Here is a 22,401-nt window from a genome sequence, read left to right as displayed (position 1 = left end):
AACGTCATTGGTTTGATTGGACAAGTTTAACATCATTGGTTTGATGGGACAAGTCTAACGTCATTGGTTTGATGGGACAAGTCTAACGTCATTGGTTTGATTGGACAAGTCTAACGTCATTGGTTTGATTGGACAAGTTTAACATCATTGGTTTGATGGGACAAGTCTAACGTCATTGGTTTGATGGGATATGTCTAACGTCATTGGTTTGATGGGATATGTCTAACGTCATTGGTTTGATGGGATATGTCTAACGTCATTGGTTTGATGGGATATGTCTAACGTCATTGGTTTGATGGGACAAGTCTAACGTCATTAGTTTTCTTTAGTGTGAATTCAGTCGTACAGATAAAAATGATCATAGCCTAAGTTAACAATGCTTTATTAGCTGATCCAAATAATAATAAAGCTTCAGTTTTGTAATTTTGCAAACATCCAATGCAAAATTACTACACGTAAAATTGATATTAGTATCTAGCTATCAATTGTATAGATGTGTGTTCATAGTAGGTACATGAAGATGTAGTTATGAAAAACATTACAATGAAAGTGCATTTATAGAGTGTGCTGCTCAGTACTGAATACTTTACAATTATCGGTATGAGAGAATCTAGTTACATGTATTACACTGTCACACCAGTGTTTATCAGTTTTCGTTCATTTCATTCGCACTTATATGTGAATATAAGGAACGATAACTCTGGGTAGAGATTGTCTTCAACTATTTGTTAAGCTCAAGAATGATGCCTCAAGGTAGCAACCTATATCACGCCATAAAATGTACTGGTCTTGCTATCGCTGTTTTTCTACTGTAATATTTTGTAAATATATACCGCACAGCAATGGATGGAAGGAACATTTCTTATACTTCTTAGTATTGGTTTTATTCGTATAGTTATTTGGAATTTATATATAGAGATGTCACTTTAGGCAAATTGCCATGGATATTACAGATACAGTGTAGATGACAGTCGCGGGGTGCTTTTTTAGCAGTGAGAGTTCATTGTAATGTCTCATTCCATAGACCCGGAATACTTTATCTTCTTATGCTGAGCTCTTAGAGATTGAATTTTTGTTTTGGTGGTTGATAGTTGTTGGTTGCGAGACTCGACACTAGTTGTCTTTTTTTGAATGCTCTTATTTGTAGGAACATTCTAAACAACTGGCTGCACTGCCATATCAGATGTACATATTGTATATAACTTACAAAAGAATCTTTGATCGATTGAATTTAAACTCAGTAATATTATACTTTATGTCACTTATTCACAGGTATTGTTGAAAGCGTATGGAAATTTGCTATGGTACTGGAGAATCTGCTTGCTCAACAACGTGTGCAGTAACAGGACAATTCCAGACAGAATTGATGATACAACCTACACATTCCCCATCTCAAATATCTCTCAAAGGTAACGATTATAAACTATATGTGTACGAATATATCTACGTATAACCGTGTTTGTAAAGCCTACTTCACATAGTTGTATATACAATAACTACAGCTCTTCGGGTGGGGGGATTATTGGCAAGGACTCGCTAAGAATTCGGTATCATCACTATCAATACGGAAAATATGCGTCATTCATTTAATCTCAGATCTAGCAATACGCGAATGCATTATTCATATAGGTACAATGTAATATCGTTTATGATTTTTTAAATCCATCGATAGACTGTATAATTGATTGTAAAATATTTTCGCGTTTATAATTGTAAGGATATTAGAATTCACAAATTGGGGGGTATACCCTGAAAATAATACGATGATAGTAGATTATGCTTTACTAGTTTATAGTTAACGAGAGTTTACTATCGTGAAAACTTTTATAATTTTATTTTCTGCGGAAGAAAAACTAAAAGGTTTGTTTCTTATCACAGTGAAACATTTTCCCTTATGGGCCTGGCTACTTACTGTCTATTCTAGAGAAAAAAAATGACTCTTTGATTAGTTAAAGTAAAACAGATAAACAAATAAGAAATGACTTCAAGTTCTTTTTTTTTTTTTTTTTTTTTTTTTTTTTTACAACACTTGCGTGTTTTGAGGAAACAAAATCATGCGAAGATCAGAAAACTAGGTTCATATTTCGCTCTCGCTATGAAGGGTACCCTGTGTAGATATTAGAAGATTGATCTGTAAACAGAAAATCGTTTGCTTGTCTTTCAGATATAAACTTGAATTCAGCACTGTTCATCTGGATAGTAGGACATTTCTTGGAATCATAAAGTTAGCCTTCTCAGAAAGTTGCTTTCATAGTAAGTATAGTGGAATTATAATTGTGTATGTGTAATTCTGCTATGGTTATTGCAAAGATCAAAATCATTACTCTGAGATATACCTGCATATGTAATCTTGAACTGAGTATGAGAAAATAGATACACAACTTACTTACACTTAGTGTTTCGCTAATACAAGAATAAAGTCGATAACTGAAACTGAATTTCATATTATAAAAATGTTGCAAAACAAATTTATAAATGACTGAAGAATATTTTCCATTCAATATAAGTCAATCGTCTACATTTCGAGATCGTGTAAAAAAAAAACAAACCACGCCGATGCATAGGTAAGTTAACCCTCTTCCACGTATTTGTAGTTTCCTTCAAGATGAAACTAAATATTAAAATTAGCTCACCTTTTTCATCAGCAAAAGAACCATATAGGCCTAGTCCATTTCAGAAACTGCCATGACAACTCGAAGTGACCTAATACGTAGCTGTATAGGTAAACGATCCGATCTATATTTCTGAACCGTTGTAGAATATAAGTAAACTTTTTGTTTTCATTGGTGATGCATGGTAACGTCCTCGGCTTCGAAATGTTGTTTGGAATTGTAAAGCCTCCCTTTATTTGCTGACCTTTTCTTGTATTCCTGTGAGGTCTACAAGACAAGAAACCTCTTGTTGTGATCTTCAACCAAAGATTCAAATACTTGTCTATTAACACTATTCATTTTCATTCGCATGTTGATTCGAAAAATCCCAGTGAATTCAAAATAATAACGCCACATTCTTCCACATCTGTTTCATATTTCGATTTAATTTATGGTGAACGGGAAGAATTTAGGTTTTCCATAATCTATTTCCCATATCTATGTAGCAATATTTCATCACTTGCATATGGTGTTTATGTCTCTCAACTAATCTAATACGCGAGAGAATATTATGGGTATGAACAATTTCTAAACCGAGGAAGGCTACTCACAAACAAATCTATGTTATACAGGCTTTAACAGTCTTGTTTAAAGTAAGCATTTTACAGACTCTTTGGTTGATATAATGATCTTATTACACTGTAGGTCACCCGAGTCACGCAGGTGACCTATTGTTATTGATCTGCGTCCGTCGTCCGTTAACAACTTCTTCCCAGAACCTACTGAGCCAATCTTGACTGGATTCCCTTCAGTTAATATGTTCTCCAGTGTTTTTTTCAATCTTGACAAAATTTGGTATGCAGCATCTGTAGGTTAAGGAGACCGGGAATTGTAAATTCTATGACCCCCACCTTAAATGGTCGTAATTTTGGGGTAAAAATGTAAAATTGATGTATTTATTTAAAAATCTTCTTTACTCCTGGGCATCTAGCTGAGAAAGTGAGTATATAGTAATGATGAGGAAGGAAGCTTCTACCAAAATTGTAAATTGCGTGATCCCCGGGGTAGGGGTACTGACCCCAGGGCGGGGCCAAATTTACTATATATTGTTAATGTGTAAAACACTTAAAATAACATCTCATTTAGTGCTATTGATACTCAATTAAAACTAAATGGATATTTAGAAAGATCATGTAGTCCTTTACCAAAATTGTAAATTTGATGATCCCAGGGGTAAAGGTTTAGTATTACGATGGTGCCAAAATGGTCAATTATTAAATGTGTCAACAATAGAAATTTTTAATTTAAATAACTATCATTCCAATTTTTTTTAAATTTGGTATAAAGCATCTTTAAGACAAGGGGGGGGGGGGGCATACATTGTAAATTTTAAGATTCCTACACCCCTGGGGCCATAGGGCCGGGGCTAAAACTTCCCAAAATTTACAAAATTGACAAAATCTTCTCTAAAATCGCACATGTTTAAGAAAACATAAATGCATAGTAATGTTGAGCAGGAAGGCTTTTACCAAAATTGTAAATTTCATGATCCCCGGGGTAGAAGTTCTGACCCCAGGATGGGGCCAAACTTAATATATAGTATTTATGTGTAAGTTTGCTGATACTGTATAAAATCTAAATGCATACTTAGGAATAGCAGAAAAGGATGTACAAAAAATGGTCACTTTCACAACTCAGGGTTTTGGGTCTAGGATGGGTCCAAATTAGTCATATTTTTTAAAAGTTTAATGTTAATACACCTATTATATCATGCAAAGTCTTCATCAGTGTATACACCTTTGAGGGCATTGAAGTTTAAAGAACATACTATCTTGTTTTATACTGTTGCTGAACATTAGGATTTAACTTAGATATTCAGAACAGGATTTTTTTTTTTTACAGATTTCATAGCCCTTGGGAGTATTGATACTTTTTCTCTAGTACTCAGGTGAACAATAAGGCCTGTGGGCCTCTTGTTTACAAGTACATCCTGTCATTAGGTCTGGTGAGTTTGATATATCAATTGTTGGCTCGTTCTTTGCTTACTGATTTTGACTATAGATTAATTCGTTCACGACGCTCACAGCGGGTGTAACAGGTTAACAGGGGATGCTTACTCCCCCTAGGCACCTCATCCCACCTCTGATGTGTCCAGGGGTCCGTGTTTGTCCTGTTATTGATTTTGTATTTTTATGAGATTGATCACTGTTCGTCATCTTCACTTTTTATATAGACTACTTGATTTTGTTTGTGTAAAATGGACTAATATTTAAACGCGGTTAATCAGACGGACCACTCACTTATACGTACTACATGCAAGTTATATTTAAAAGTAGGATTCCTACCAAGGATCATATAAATTAAACATAGAAATATAAAGTGACAAAGAAGAGTGTACCGATACTTATTTTTAGTAATTGTGCATATCACAAAAACCAGGACTTCTATGCATGAATTTAAATTTGTACATACAAGAAATAATGCGTTACAAATGGATTTTGTTACTTTGTAATGAAACGTGATAAAACAGTGCATTTTGTAGGGATGTGATATCGCATGCGCGGTGATCATTCTAAAAAAGTAGTAATCCATGATGCTTGAGTACTCAAAATTAAATACCTAGATAGTATACAAGTCCAACTGTAGCACCTTTTCGTCTAACACTAAAATCTTTTATTTTTTCTTTCAGATTCATCATCAAATACAATTGTACCGTTAGATTTCACGCAGGAACATAATACACAGGTTTCACCAAGCGTCTTCATGGTCATCGCAATTCTTGTTCTCTGTCTTTTAATTTTATTCATTATTTCACTAGGTAAGTGGTTTCGTTTGTTTTGTTTTATTATATATATATATATATATATATATATATATATATATATATATATATATTCTTTTAAAAGAGTGTGAAATTTCACAATTCTTATTATTTTACAATATAAAATATCCTTTACATTAAACGGTCCATTAATCAAAACCCATGATTTCGTGGTTAGAGCATCGCGCTCAAAATCACACGGCCCCTCACCTCTGCGGGCGCGGGTTCAAATCTCGATCGCGCCGGTGAGTGAGAAAGTTCCCCAGTTTACTTTCGGAAGGTCGGTGGTCTCTTCCCAGGTACACTGTATCTGGGTTCTCTCTTCCACCAATAAAAACTGGGCGCCACCAGATAACTGAAAAATTGTTGAGTGTGGCGGAAAATATTATTTAATCAATCAATCGTAAAACTATATTGTAGGAATTGTCCGGAAAAGAAGACGGTTTTGCCTAAATTATAAATCAACTGACGCTAATGACAGAAAAGTGTCCATTCATGATTTTTTAGCCACAAAGACAGTTGAAAAAACACTGGAGAACATATTAACTGAAGGGAATCCAAATTATCGATGGTATTGCCACCGATTATTGAAAGGAACTATTGTTGATATAGACAAATCGCAAATTCAAATACATACGTAAGTGTTTTCAATACGATGCAATGGGTATTCAATCGCGATAGTCGTGATTAGATATCAAAACTAACTGATTAATCATGCTTTTATTCTACTTCTTCAGCTTGTTGGGAAGAGGAGCATTTGGAGAGGTATTCAGAGGAATTTTATTAGGTAGAGAAAGAAATGGGAAGAACACTGATATAGCCATAAAGGTTAGAAATTACATGTTACTAATATCCCTGCGGTTCTCGCTCTTTCCTCGAAAGGCCATATGCATCAGTAAATGTTCTTCACACATGGTGTGCGGATATTGGATGCCTGGAGATGGCACACTGAGTACAATGATGCCAACGAGAACAATGACTAGTACACATTGGAGATCAGAAGATAATTTTTTCACATAAAGTTTACAATTCTACTGTGCACCATTGTATAATAACCTCATAGCATAAACAAGGTAGATGTATTATGAATCAGTCATTGCGTCATTGCGTAAACTCCGTTTACCTGATCAGGATATGGGGCTCACGGCGGGTGTGACCGGTCAACAGGGGATGCTTACTCCTCCTAGGCACCTGATCCCACCTCTGGTGTGTCCAGGGGTCCGTGTTTGCCCAACTATCTATTTTGTATTGCTTGTAGGAGTTATGAGATTGATCACTGTTCGTTATCTTCACCTTGCATGCACAACTTCCTGTGGCTTATTGCACATTATTCGTTGTAATTTGTTCAGCCAAGCAGTGTGACAGCTGAATTGTATCTCCTTATATATATTAGAACCTGGAAGTGGCAAATCTTGTAAAATTCATTACTTATATAGAATATTTGATAAAACATTTATGATTATGACTTGGTATATTGATACCATGTTGGGAGTGAAGAAATAAGAAAAAAGCTTTAATGTCAGTAAATCACACCCTTTAATGAGTCACCATATTGAGATCAGTACATTAATTAGTACCATATATTACTACAGTGTATTTACGTTCATCATGCTCATTTCATGTGTACAGTGAAGACGGTCAATTAAGTTTTATTGATATTAATATGGTGTATTGGTTAGCATTATGGAGAGAGTGTTGCATTAAGCTTAAATCCATTCACGTTAGATATGAAACTGGGATAATAAAAGACAAGTATAAACCTCTTGATACTGGACAATTCAACTTTGAAACACTTTGTTAAACACCACACTGATTCTACGAACAAGCATTCTGAAGTTGATATAAAAAGGATATGTTGGAGTTCCCCCATCGACGATATCTACGTAGTCTCTGGTGGTCGGGTCTTCCAATAGTTTGTGCTAATTTTCATGGGCACGACTTATGTTTCTTTATTAGCTGTCATGTGTTTGCATTCTTAGGAGGCAGAATTTATTTAAAAGCTTCTACAGTGGAAGACAAAATCTCTTGCTGTGACGATGAACTCGACATTTAGATATATCGATGACGTTTTATCTAAAACAATACTCAATTTCATTCATATGCATATGTCGACTCGATGTATCCCTTGAACTCGAAATAAAGGACACCATAGGATCTCTCATATCCGCTTCATATTATGAATGAATAAATAAATGATACAACAGAGTCTTCCACATCTGCTTTATACTTGGGTATTTCACTGGATATAGATGTTAACAGCAAAGTAATAACTCAACTTTATTACAAGCGGGATGATTTCAGCTTCTTCATCGTCAACTTCCCATATCTATGTAGCAATATTTCATTTTCACCTGCATAATTTATGATGTTTATGTCTCTCAACTGAATCGATAGGCAAAAGCATCTTCTGCGTATGATCAGCTTTTTGTTCGAGGCAGGCTACTGACAAATATGTGAATGTTACATCGATTTCAAATGTCTTGTTTAGAGTCAGTATTTCACAAATTTTATGGTTGTGATAACGATCTAATTTGCCAATATAACCTGTCTCAGCTAACAAATGCGTGCACATTACATAAGTAACAGTATTGTTGAAAGTCAACATTTGGAAAATTCTATGATTGTTATAATGATCTTATTCGCAAAAATTGGTACAACCTGTCATCTGGTCGAATGCTGCCTGACCTATTTCATAGCAATTACTATACCGTTCTTTACACGCTGATTTCGACTAGGATATGCTTTGTGTACCTGATCAACAGGGTAGACGACAGAATGATTTATCTGGTCAACAGTGGATGTTTGTGCGTTCTAAGCACCTGATGCCACCTTTGGTGTGTTCAGGGGCTAGCGTTTTTCTACCCCGATTTTGTAAAGGATTTGTATGATTTATTTTTATAGGATTTATGTGATTAATCACTATTCGTTGCATTAACTTTTTAATTGCTTATTGCATTTTCCTAAATGATTGATCGATTTTCTATGTTTTTATGCCGTTTTTGGCAATATTCCATCCATTTTACGGGGGTTCACTAACTGGACTATGTTTGGTTATGAATGCTGACGCCAAGTGAGCCTACTCTTTTTCGAAAATCAAGGAAACGATCTTTTGCGTGCCAAGGGAGTTGTGATCCTTGACACGGAGCACCTTTTTAACGTCCCGTGTTTCCTTAAAATACGTAATAAGAATTTTGATTGATGTATGCAATACAGAGTTTTAAACATAGATGTATGGGACGGCTTAATATAGCAAAATCGGTGCAACACAAAACAAACAAATTATACCCAATAAAATAATATAATTATGCAGTCCTATACAATGAATTATCTATGACATACACCTAAAAACCTTGACTTGGGATCTCAATTTCAGAGAAGTCTTAGTAAATTGGAGATAATTGGAGAGAGAATATATACTTCTTGTAAAACTTACACGTTTTATCTATTCAAAATACATGTTTTATACATATATACGTACAACGAACCTGCGTACTTGAGAATATTCAACAAAAATTCCTGTTTGTAACATTAAAACGTATATAATGAGTTTTTCCCAAAATGTTTTTTTTAGAATAAAGGCAGAATAGGTTTGGTGAGAACTCGATAATCACATGTAGCAGTTTACAAGAAACTGTAAATTTCATTTTTTTTTTAATAGAGGTTATCAAAAAGTGCAGACCAACAATCCCAAGACGATTTTTTACTGGAAGCTTTGATATTATTGTAAGTGGAACATTTCGACAATTACTTTGTACACATCATCTATAACAGTTTTCTAATTTAAAAATTTTGTGCCAAATGTTTTAATCGCGTCATGGTAGCGTAAACCGCCTTTAAATTTCATACGTAATAACATTGCAATTATGAGATGAATCAACCAAGAAAGTTAAACCCATCGCAGCAACTTGAATATGTTTATGAAATTGTAAAAACATTATTTAATAATGATATTGATAATTTTTTCTAGCAAATTTCAACACAAAAACATTGTGAAATGTCTCGGAATATCATCATCAAATGGAGTTTATATGATACTTCTAGAGTTGATGTTGGGTGGAGATCTGAAAACATTTCTACGAAACACAAAGGATAAACAGGTAGGATATCTTTTTCTCACATAATCACCAGTGTGAGATTGACTTTACCCATGTGAGACAGCCATGTGAGATTTTTCTGTCTCACACTGCTGCGACGTCATTTGATTGTGACGTCATATATTTTCTATGATTTACGTTACACGGTGAATTTTAATTTATATAGCTTTCTAGCGGACAACCTTGGGTTTTTTAGTTTACACTTTCAGTGTAAACCATTTTCGGGTATGCTCTTTCTGCCTGTCTAATTAGTTTTTGCATCGAAGTTCAAATGAGGATTTTGATAATTTAGAATTTTCTCAAAGCTCCTAAATTTATACACTAAACTGTAGGTAAAATGTGAGAAAAATAATCCTTCATTATTTACTCGTGTGGGATAGGGAAATTCCACCTCTGGAACAAGATTCGCTGTCTAGGACTCGGCAAAGCCTCGTCCTAGACTGCGAATCTTGTCCCCTCGGTGGAATTTCCCTATCCCACACTCGTACTAATGAAGGATTCTATTAGTATTGTATGACATTGACCGGCCGCGGTAGGTTAGTGTTTAGGGTGCTCTCTTACAAACGGGGGAGGGGGGTCGATTCTTGAAACTGGCACTGCGTTAAGCGTTTAACATAGAACATGATTGATCCTTCGCCAAGCGTATGAGTCACATGTGTTTCAGCACTGATTTGAAAGGAGGTCCTGTGTCACGGCCGTAAGCGCCATTTATACCGTCTACGTGAGTGTAAATTCGAGTGGGATGTGAAACAACATATAAACAAACATTCCAGGAGTTCATAGATGTGAGCTTAAGACTAAAATGAAATGGAAATGAATTACTGTTACGCATGCCCACAAACAGATCACCATCTCCCACAATGGCATACCGTTAGGTCGTTCTTTACACACTGACCTCGACTACGAATAACTTAGTTTACTTGATCAACAAGATATAGGGCTCACGGCGGGTGTGACCGGTCAACAGGGTATACTTACTCCCCCTAGGTACATGTACCTGATACCGTCTCTGGTTATGTCTAGGAGTCCGCGTTTGCTCCATTCTGATTTCTTTATACTGTGTTGGAGTTATGAGACTGATCACTGTTCGTTATCTTCACTTTTTCATACCACTCATGGTTACATGAATTCCTAATGAAAAGGAAATACATGTTTGTGAAATTTCACTGCATTTCTGTGAAATATAACACAGATGTTGCAAAATCTTGTTAACGTAAATTGTCGTTGTAATGTAATTTTTGTCATTTTTCATAAGTTATATCAATATGCCGGTCTACCATTTAAAATCCCCGGTTGCAGTGTTTGCTGTTATTCAGCATACATTGGATTAACGTTCGTTTGACGCCAAACATTCCACCAAAGAGAAACATGTAACAAAAATTGTAAAAAAAAAAAAAAAAATAATAATAAATAAATAAATAACATAAGCATATTATCTTGGAGCAAACAAAAGAAACAATTAAGCATTCAAAGTGTAATGATACGTATGACAAACACCTTTTTAATTAGTTTTACGTTTTATTTTTAGACACAGAAATCGACATTGAAGATTTCAGAGCTACTGCGTCTCGCAAGTGATGTTGCATGTGGGTTAAACTATTTGGAATCGCTACATTTTGTTCACAGGTGATAAAACTTTTGAATATACAATGTATATAGCAGTAGTATCTAAACAAAAATATACCGTAAGTTAGTAATATACATGTACATCGTTTTGGTTTGACAGAGATGTTGCTGCACGGAACTGTCTGCTAACAAATTTGGGACCAAACAGAATAGCTAAATTGGGCGACTTTGGTATGGCCAAAGATATTCTAATGTAAGTGGATTTTTGCTAATTTAAAATATTATCTCCTTTTGTTTTTTTGTTTGTTTGAATGTCATGCGACATAATATAGAATTCTATTAACCCTTTTTTGTAGGAATGATTATTACAGAAAGGAAGGGACAGCTCTGCTTCCAATAAGATGGATGCCACCAGAAGCGTTCTTGGAGGGATACTTTTCCTGTAAATCGGATGTTTGGTAATCATATTTGTTTTTCGTCCCTTCAAATATTTTTCACTCACTAAGACGTCAGAAAGTGTAGATGAATTTCTACAAATTTACACTTGCATGTTTGAAAGGTGAAGACAACGAACAAGTGATCAATTTCATAACTCCTATAAGCAATACAAAATAGACAGTTGGGCAAACATGTACCCCTGGGCACACCAGAAATGGGATCAGGTGCCTATGAAGAGCAAGCATCCCCTGTCGACCGGTCACACCCGCCGTGAGCCCTATATCGTGATCAGGTAAACGGAGTTATCCGTAGTCAAAATCAGTGTGCCAAGAACTGCCTTACAATCGGTTTGAAACACGTCAGACAGCATTTGACCGAATGATAGGTTGTATAGATTAGATCGTTATAACGACCATATAATTTGCAAAATGATGACTCTGAACATGACTGTTGAAATCCCTGCACCATCAACTTGTTTGTCAGTAGCCTGTCTCGATTTAAAAACTTACCATACGCAGAACAAGCTCATACGTATCGAATTAATTGAGAGATATAAACACCATATGCAGGTGATAATGGAATATGATGTATGCATGACACTCAGTGTCGTAGCAGTGAGATTTCTATATTGTGACTCCACGTGTCGCAACACGGGACCTTCGCTTTTAATGCCTCATCCGAAAGATCCATTGCTTACTTCCAAATGCCCGGTGTTTGGTAAAGCAGTCATTACCTCGTGCCTATTTTTAGTCTTAGATACATGTATGACGCGGCCAGGGTACAAGCATCCCACTCACAATGCAAAGCGTTAATTTAACGACAGAGGCTATGACCGGTTGACAGGGGATGCTGACTACTCCTAGGCACCTCTAGTATACCCAGGAACCCGTGTTTGTCAGGTCACTATTGTTTATTTCTATAAGGAGTTGGATTGATCATCACCTTTCATGTATTCTTGTGAAATAGCACTTGTCTGTTACAAGAATTTGTTACTTTTGACTGTTGGAGAATTTCAGTCGGAATTTAAATCCTCCGTGTAAAATCACATGGCAAATATCAATATTGTAAAAGTTCATTATATAGCTGTGTAATCTGTGACAACAAACATTTTTTTTTCTTCAATTTTATAGAATATGCAGACAATAATCTGTAAGTAATATATTTTTCTTTAATGTAGGGCTTTCGGTGTTTTGATGTGGGAGATATTCACATCCGGATTTATCCCTTATCCAGGCCTTCAAAACAATGCAGTTATGACATTTGTTAACAAAGGAGGCCGCTTAGAAATGCCTGCGCTTTGTACTCAATCAATGTAAGTAAATTCTAAGGAATTATGTAATCACCTTATGTGTTTACATGTCTCACAAAATGAGCATTTGTCTGGAGTATCAACATTTCTATAACAATTAATCCTTGCAGATACGATCTTATGAGTTGTTGTTGGCAAAGTGACCCTATGGAAAGGCCATCGTTTCAAACTGTATACAGATTCTTAATCATGACTCATAAGGTAATGTTTCCATTCAATTGCACGGAAATCGATATCTAGTAGGGGTATAATATGGTTTCCTAAAATGACTTCACTTTTTAAAGCAAAATTGACTCAAAAAAGAGTGCATATGCAGAACTTCCTTGTATAAATGTTTTGGATTGACGTCTTACATATTTGAAAATCTTTAGAGCGACTTCGTTTTATATCTTCTAATGATACATCTTTGATAGAAAGGAGGTGTATATTGATATTAAATTCTTCGAACTCATACAACGAAAGGATAAATGCCATCAAACAATGAAATTATGTAAAACAGTTTGAAAGTATTATGATGACTTTGTCACAAATAAAACTCCACAAATATATTTTTAAATCAGTTGCACATATGGGAGATACCAATTCAAATCATTATATGCCATTCTTTTGCTTTTATATTATAGTCGTTTTAATAAGAATATTTCAGAACCTTTGACTAATCATTTTGACTGTAGTTTTATTTACACAAATGAGTTAAGTGCTCATCTTGCTTTTGATGAAATCATAATAATCGTTTTCATTATGTTTGGTTACAGAAACTTCAAAATGAGGAGTCTATGTCTGGTGATAAATGTAATGAGGACAAGTCGTCACCACGCTACTGTTCCAAAGTTTTTAATGAGGAGGAGAGTTCGCCTTTAATGTTAATAGACGAAATTTGTAGAGGAGGGATGTGACTTAACAATTGTACTTGTCAAAATGTATTGATAAGTGCGTTGCAGTTGTGAGCAATGCGCGTATTAATCTTGATATATATATAAAGCGTTTAATTTAACAGCTGAGAATTCCAACAGAAATGAAAGCAGATTAGTGTAAATATGAAATAATACATGAGATTATGAACTGCAATGTTTTACGCCGGTATATTTTTATGAACCACAAACTACATGTATTTTTAAAAAATGATATTTATTTTGTAAAACAGAAGTATATTTTGGACAACCACTACACTGCATCATTTCATTCATATATCACAAGCGTTCTTTTCCAGTTTGAATTTCCTACAATACCCAATTAAAATGCAGAAAAACTTGTAATATTTCCACACACCAGATAATTATGTGACTAGATTTAAAAACGTTATTTACCAAAAATTGCTACTTTGTATGTTAAGTTTCTTTTTAAAAACCATTGAAATGGCAAATACTTGATAGCAAACTTGAATAGAAAGCTTATAATACTACCCAAGAGCATATCTCTCTAAGCACTTAAAATGCATTTAAGCATATCCCGTCTATTTTCATAGTAATTTCAATCTCACTGCAGTCACCTGTGTTTTTCACTTTGGCAAAAAAGAACGTTCTCCCTTCCGTGCCTTGTGTGATCAATGTTTTGGTAATGCTGACGTATTTTTCGATTAGCTTATAATGAAAAAAGAATTGAATAAACGGGGACTCAGACCATGTGCAGTGTATAAAGGATGAATTACTGATTGTGATTCAAAGTTCTGGAAGTTGTTGTCATTGTAACAAGTTGTTTTGATTAGGGCAGACGTGCTGACCAGTGCACAAAATGTTCTTGACATGCATTTGTGATATGTATTTTGTTTTTGTTTTGGTATGTTGATGAAATAAATCCTTTATATTCTTAGATGTGTAATTGTTATAAGTAAAATGTCGAAGGACAAATATAGTACTACTTCGTCATTCCTTTATTTCTCGATATTACCATTATCGAATGACTTCAACAGTAACTTCATTACAGGTGACTCCCACCTGACAGGTGAGAAATTGACTGTTGAAAAATGAAAAATTCGTCTCGGGGGGAAAAATATCCTTGAGGATTTCCACATTCGTGTGAGGTTTTAAAAAAAAACTTATGGAAATTTGTACAAATTGACCTTTATAGAGGCAATTTAGTTAGACGGGAAATAAAATTATCTAAACTAAGATGAAATAAAAGATCTAGTCACGGGATCTTGAAAGTTTTCCGACATAAAAGAATTTTCTTAAAACACTTCTGACAGGAAATGAATATTCCTAAAATTTTATAAAAATTTGAAAGAAATAACGCACTGGATTTGAATAGTTTCCCTGCAGTTCTTAGAAATGTTTTCTTATTGAAGTTTATGAATAATTGTCTAACTTATGGAATGGTAAGCTCGAAATTGTTGTGGTAGTTACTTACAAGCATGGATCAAAATTTGTGGCACTTTACCTAAAGGTGATGATCTCTACGTGCCTTTTCCCGTTATTTGTACATACAAAGTTAGTTATTAACACATACAAAGTTAGTCATTAACACATGCAACGTTGGTTATTAACACGTGCAACGTTAGTTATTTTCACATGCAACGTTAGTTATTTTCACATGCAGTTATTTATTAACACGTGCAAAGTAAGTTCTCTTTGCTCATTCTCCATCCCTTTTACTAGTAGCATTGAATGGTGACAAGGTGAGCGTAATGAATTGAACCCATGCAGGGAAGGACAACCACCTCAAACTTAGGGTTACTGGACAAAAGAGCATCGGATCCTTCATTTTTTTCAAAAATAATTATTTTGCTTGTCACGAAAAAACAACAACAATACTACTTGCTTGACAAGAATAAAAAACATCTCATATGGCGACGTAAAGCGGTTTACAAACAAAAGCGACATAAAACATTTCCCGTAAACTACATCAATTTGATTCTTGCCGAGATAAATTGTTTTACTGATATATGCAATTCATATACACAATTTCACTCGTTCATGTATACACCCTGTGCATAGTTATCGAAATCAATTACAGCATGTATAGCTATCAGAAATGATATATTATTTTGATGTTCATGAACATGAAAGGTGAAGATAACGAACAGCGATCAATTCCTAAATCCCATAAGCAATATAAAATAGATAGTTGGGTAAACACAGACCCCTGGACACACCAGAGGTGGAATCAGGTGCCTAAAAGGAGTAAACATCTCCTGTCGACCGGTCACACCTGCCGTATCCTGATATCATTTCATTAATATACAGCTTAGGTGACGTTGTAGTGAAGTGCCACAAATTTTGACCTATGCACGGCGCTCAAGTTCTTAGTAGCGAGAGTGAAGCCTATCGTGACCTCCGTGTTTAAGATAATCTTTTGAAGTCATGTAATGTTGGACGCTTGGCGATGGAGCAGATTCGTGTGAAAAGATTGTTACAAAATGTGAAATTTGAAGCTGATTCACTCGACTTTGTCGTAACATTTTGGTACCATGGCTCAAAGATAAATCAAGGTATACACAGCAAAGACACTGGTCAATATGGATTTATTGTATGTTGACGTTACTATCGTTAGTACATATACAATAGAGGATTCAATATATTTTCCCCAGTTAGTGGGTTTCATCCCCTGTAGGTCACCTGAACCCCCACCCCCAGCTAATGATTTGTGTCCGTCGTGCGGTAATAATTGAACTTTAATTTCTTGAAACCCATTCTTCCAGTTTTTTCATATTGGGTATAAAAGCATCTTTGCGACAGGGGGGGGGGGGGGGGGTTAATTTGTAAGTTTAAGGACTCCTGGGTGTTAGAGGCTAACAGAAAACTGCTAAACAATTGACCAATTTTCATTTCTACAACCGCACCTCTGTAAGAACAAGACTGTTACGCGTAGCCATATGTCCCCCACCACCGCAAAAAAGTTGAAGCACAAAAGTCCCATAACTCCTCTCAAATCAACATGGCGGCCCAATATGATCAACTACATATGGTGACTAAAATCCTACAAAATTTGAACAAAATCCGTTAAGCGGTTTCGGAGAAGATTGATTGATTGATTAAATATTGTTTAATGACCCTCTCGAGAATCTTTCACTCATACGGAGACGTCACCACTGCCGGTGAAGGGATGCAAAATTTAGGCCTATGCTCGGCTCTTACGGCCTTTGAGCAGGGAGGGATCTTTATCGTGCCACACCTGCTGTGACACGGGACCTCGGTGTTTGCGGTCTCATCCGAAGGAACCCCCCCCCCCCCCCCATTTAATCGCCTCTTAGGACAAACAAGAGGTACTGAGGACCTATTCTAACCTGGATCCCCACAGGAAGTTTCGGAGAAGGAAAATCAAGTGGAACGGACGGATGCACGCACGGACGGGTACACGGACACCGGTATTTATGTCCCCTTCCGTGTTGCAGTGGGGGACAAAAACTGAATACACAGTGAAGTAGAGCAGGAGGGCCTCAACCAAAACTATAATTTTTTGACCTCCGGGGTAGATATTCTGACTCTAGGGCGGGTCCAAACTTGGCATTTAGAGGAAGCAGGTAACCCTTTACCAAAATTGTAAACTTCATGATTCCAGGGATACGGGTTTTTGTACCAGAGTGGGGCCAAAATGGTCATAGTGATCAAATGTCTGTCATGTAAAATACTTCACTTTAATTTTGCTGAAACTACATGTACATAAAGACTAAATGCAAAAACAGAAAAGGATGTACATAAATATTATATTAAAATTGTGAATTTCACAACCCCAGAGACAGGTTCCAAGTTAAGGACGGGAACAATATGGTTGTTTACTGTAAATGTCCATTACCATAACTTCTTCTTTATAAATTTACTGACACTAGATAAAAGTAAAATTAATATTTAGGAGAAGCAGAAAGGGTATCATCTGAATGATTCGTCATGATGTATTAAGGTAGCGACGGATAGCAACCACGTGATCAGAAAAACTTGTGTATTTTCACGTGAATTTATTTTCCGGAATTCCTTACTCCGTCATAGAATAGTGGAAAAACAAAAAAAAGGGTTCCGAAAGTGTTTTGTTGCTGTGACTGACTCGCCTAGAGAAAATCAGCACATATCACATAAGTATACGTCAATGTCTGTAATAATGGTAGATCAAATGTTTCATCTGTGTGAAACGTTTTGCCAAACGAAATCTTAAATCACCAATCCATGTAAAACTTAAGGCTCTAGAAAAACTTATATGAAAGATGATTATCAACCATATGGATAGTTTTAACCTCTTTAGTGACAAGCAGTTTGGATTTATGGGTGGTCGATCTTCATCACTACAATTATTGAAAGTACTCGACAGATGGACAAGCATACTTGATAAAGGAGGGATACTAAATGCCGTATACATGGACTTTATGAAAGCTTTCGACAAAGTTCCCCATGAAAGATTGCTCCAAAAGATGAAAGCATATGGAATTAGTGAACAAATTTGTAAATGGGTCCGATGTTTCTTGTCCGGAAGAAAACAGTGCGTACAGGTTAATTCGTATAGATCTAAATGGCACCCAGCAAGGCTCAGTTTTAGGACCAGTGCTATTTGTAATTTTTTACCAGAGAATGTTTTATCCGAGGTTTTTCTGTTTGCCGATAACACTAAATTTTTCAAGGAAATCAACAGTGATGACGATATTAATGTGGTACAATCAGATCTGAACAGTCTTTTCGATTGGAATGAAACATGGCTTCCCAAATTTCATCCGGACAAATGCAAAGTATTACCAGTATTGAATAGAGGCAAAAATATTATGAACCATAACTACACCATGAAAACTTATGATGAAAAAAGAACAGTGTTAGAGATTGGTGATAGCGAAAAAGATATAGGAGTAACAATAGACTCGAATTTAAATTTGAAAAACACATACATATTCAAATAAACAAGGCAAATCAAATAGCAGGATTAATGAGACGTTCATTTTGCTTCATGGACAATAGAACATTCACATTACTATTTAAGTCTTTGGTACGTCCACATTTGGAATACGCAAGTAGCGTCTGGTCACCGTACAAGAAAAAAGACATCGAGGCAGTCGTAAATGTACAGAAAAGAGCGACAAAAATGTTACCCCAGATGAAAAACTTAAATTATGAAGAGAGATTAAAAAAGTTAAAGTTGCCAACACTAAAATTTCGTCGTATGAGAGGGGACATGATTGAAACATTCAAGATACTAAATGGAATTTATGACAAGAGAGTAACATCAGGAATGTTTGAACTAAGCTATAATGATATTACTAGAGGAAACTCAATGAAAATAAAGAAACAAAGAAGTAGACTAGACCTCCGTAAATTCAGCTTCACAAACAGAGTTGTGGACATCTGGAACTCTTTGCCCGAAAATGTAATCGCATCAAAGAAAGTGCATCAATTCGAAAATAGGCTTGACAAATTCTTGGAGAACCAAGAAATGTTATTTGATTACACAACTGAATACAACTACACCGGAAGAAAGATGGAACAAGAAAGACTAGAAGAGCTGCAAATAGAAGACCAAATGGACCTGCGTGCAGAAACCACGTAAGGTAAGGTAACCTAAGGTAATGTATAGATGCGCTACGTAAACTGTTGTTTTTGATTGATGCATTGTAATGTCAGAGTGCTGCATGCTACGAGATTAAATACTTTTTATACAGTCATTGAGAGGCTAAACAAAGTTTCTTCCAAGAAGAGGAATTTGGTGGACGCATTCAACTTGGACAACGAAATCATAGTTTCGTTTGGTGAGTGAAAAAATGCCATAATTTTGTATTCAAAAATTCAACTCACATTTCCTCTGCTATTTTACAACGCAATTTATAATAAAATCTGTAATTTTAAACACACGACATACAGTAGATGTATTATTTTGTATGTATATATGTATTCCGTGTGTTCTTAGAATATAACTCCCACCTATGCATGTAATTGTTAACGGATGTCTTACGGACATTATTATTATGAAAATATCGTTATGAAAATAACCGTTACGAAAATAACATACCTTGAACTACATGTATAAAAGTGATGAAAAACAAATATCTGTATAGATCTACTATCTAGGGGTATGGGGGAACCAGATAGAAAGTGGAGGGGGGGGGGCATGTGTTGAATTATAATTCCTTAGGCTATAGTATACATACTATTACTTTGAAATTTCGGTGACCTAAGAAATATATCAAACCTGAGGTTTCGTGTTTCACACAAGCATGTAGGTTGGCAAAACCTTTTTGAAAATAATGTAAATTAATCACAAATCTGCATGTGCTCTCTCATAGGCAAATGTATGCATTGTATGTATAAGTAAGATATGTATACTACTCGTATGTTCTTCTCTTGACACACACTTTTGTAAATAAAACAGATATGATGAGTCTATGGCAGTTTATGAAAACATATATGTCATCTCATATTGCAATCACACAGGGCCCCTATACCAATTTATCGGAGGCAATCCTGTTCCATACTCCTTTGTAAGCAAACACCTCCAAAATGCTATTCAATTCATTGGACTTAATCCTGCACTTTACAAGGGTCACAGCTTTAGAATAGGGGCGGCTACACATGCAGCAAATCTAGGTTTCTCGGAAAATTGCATACAAAATATGGGTCGATGGAATTCAGATGCTTTACGGAGATACATCAGGCTGGACAGTTTTGTAATATAACCCCGTATACATAAATCTAATATTCATAGGCTCAAGGGTTAGGCGTGAGTTCAGCTTTCAAGGTGAGCAATAGTACAGGTCAGATGTAAACTGCTGTACTAGATACCTCATTAACACTACAAATCCTGCATATATCCTACATAACAAATCTCACAGGTCAGAAGTAAACTGCTGTAAGATGATCATTACTTTCTGTGACAAACACACAGGTCAGAAGTAAACTGCTGTGTGGAGTCAACAACTAGGCTGGGTATCTATTTGTTATATGTTCACATCTATGTCTAGTCACATTATAGTTTGTTTTATACTCCCATTCAAACTGTGCCTGCTGGCTCCTGGTTGACATGCAATAACACAATGCAGATGTATTATAAGTGTTGTCATTTGATTTATATTGATAACTAGTCATCGCGGAATCTGTATAGTACTCGGCCCCTTTTTGGTCGACTACCCATGCTTAGGTAGTCCACTTTGGTTGGCGTTGTTCTGGTCTCTCTTTTTGCTTGCAAACGTTTGTTTGCTTTTTGTGGGCATTTTGTTTTTTAACGCCAACTTTTGGGTTGTATTGTATATATGTTTTTACACTTTGTTCTCTGTTTTTAAATTTTACAGTATTTTGTTTTATATCAGGGGAGATCATTAGGCAACTTTCACTAGCAACAATGTATGATATATTTCTGGTTGATCCCCCATTTTTACAGTGTCATTTTATTTTTACATTAATTTGTTTTATATCGGGGGAGATCACTACGCAATTTTAAGTAGTACCAATGTATATTATTATGGGTGATCTCCCCTTTTTACATTGTCATCACAATAAATGACAATTCACACAAGTAATGTTGTCTGTCTTACTGTTGGGGTCAGAGCAACACGTTTCTGTGATCAACATAAAACGGGTATTACATAAATTGCAATTTATAATTTTGAAACATCAGTATTTAAATTTTCACTGAATATGTGTTGAGACACAATTTTAAAATTCACATTGTCTGACGCAGTCTGATTACTCAATGGTATAATATAGACCTAACTGTGCATATATCCATTATGATGATCTTTTTTCTAGGCATCAGCCTGAGGACCAATGGAGGTTAGATAGGACCAGTGCAGGTTGAAGTGGGTTTCGAGTCAACAAGTTTAACAGCCAGAGAGGTACTATATTTTCTTTAGATAATTTTTTTTCATTTTAACATCAGACAGCATTTGTAAAGACAATTCTGAGTATATCAGATATTCATCTTTTTTTGCTATATTTAAATATATTTATCTATATTTTGAACAGGTACTCCATTTACAGTGATGATGACATATCCCGTGGACCCCCAGAACTCCACAAATTTAAAAATGTTTGATCAAGTTCCGAAGATTAAAGAACTACTGCAAAAATTTGGGACTTGAATGAAAAACATTAATTCACTTATGAACTCAAAGCAGTGGATGTTGTACAACATACTTTAAACTAAATTGTGAATTTAAGGGGAAACAAGTACATGTACTCGTGTATTACATGTACACGCCTTTTGAAAGACAATAATATTGCATAAATGTAAAGGACATTTCACTGTTGATTATTCTTTCTTAGATATATTAGTAAAAAATGTGCACATGATAGAATACCAATTTCATAACTTCAATCAATGTGTTTGAATTGTCCTTGTAATTCAAAGTTTAGTTGAAACATACATCATTTATACATTAATGTACATCAAATTTTTAGAAAAGTTTCATAATGGAACTAATTCACCCCCCCCCCTTCCCTCCCTTATACATACAGTGAACATAGACCTCCATCTGGGGAAAATTACAGTTAGTTAATGCAATATACATGTATTCTCAGTTATTCAATAGTGAGTTTTTGGTTCATTGTGAAACTACAATTACGAATCTTAAACTTATGAAAGACATGCCTATCTGTGAGGGCAAGATGGCTCAGATGAACTTGGTGATCCATGGGTCTCTTTCCATTGATATTAACCGTTTATTGAAATATGAAATGG

The 22,401-nt window shown here is 35.4% G+C and overlaps 1 protein-coding gene across 1 annotated transcript in view; it reads left to right on the top strand.

Annotated features, from left to right (window-relative positions):
* LOC125679462 (uncharacterized) overlaps window positions 1-14,628 on the top strand; it is a 54,081-nt gene extending 39,453 nt beyond the window's left edge. The window contains exons 8-20 of the mRNA XM_048918690.2: window positions 1,273-1,409; window positions 2,165-2,253; window positions 5,281-5,409; window positions 5,833-6,049; window positions 6,150-6,240; window positions 9,071-9,135; window positions 9,380-9,509; window positions 11,035-11,132; window positions 11,233-11,325; window positions 11,429-11,530; window positions 12,688-12,822; window positions 12,930-13,020; window positions 13,575-14,628. Of these exons, the coding sequence (XP_048774647.2) occupies window positions 1,273-1,409; window positions 2,165-2,253; window positions 5,281-5,409; window positions 5,833-6,049; window positions 6,150-6,240; window positions 9,071-9,135; window positions 9,380-9,509; window positions 11,035-11,132; window positions 11,233-11,325; window positions 11,429-11,530; window positions 12,688-12,822; window positions 12,930-13,020; window positions 13,575-13,715 (1,518 nt within the window). The 3' untranslated portion in view covers window positions 13,716-14,628. The remainder of the gene's footprint in view (window positions 1-1,272; window positions 1,410-2,164; window positions 2,254-5,280; window positions 5,410-5,832; window positions 6,050-6,149; window positions 6,241-9,070; window positions 9,136-9,379; window positions 9,510-11,034; window positions 11,133-11,232; window positions 11,326-11,428; window positions 11,531-12,687; window positions 12,823-12,929; window positions 13,021-13,574) is intronic.
* Window positions 14,629-22,401: the final 7,773 nt, after the last annotated feature.

Source organism: Ostrea edulis, chromosome 2, assembly GCF_947568905.1.
Source record: "Ostrea edulis chromosome 2, xbOstEdul1.1, whole genome shotgun sequence".
In the NCBI taxonomy this organism is placed as follows: Eukaryota; Metazoa; Mollusca; class Bivalvia; order Ostreida; family Ostreidae; genus Ostrea; species Ostrea edulis.
Note: the sequence above shows the minus strand (reverse complement) of the source record. Positions and strands in the feature narration are given on the sequence as shown.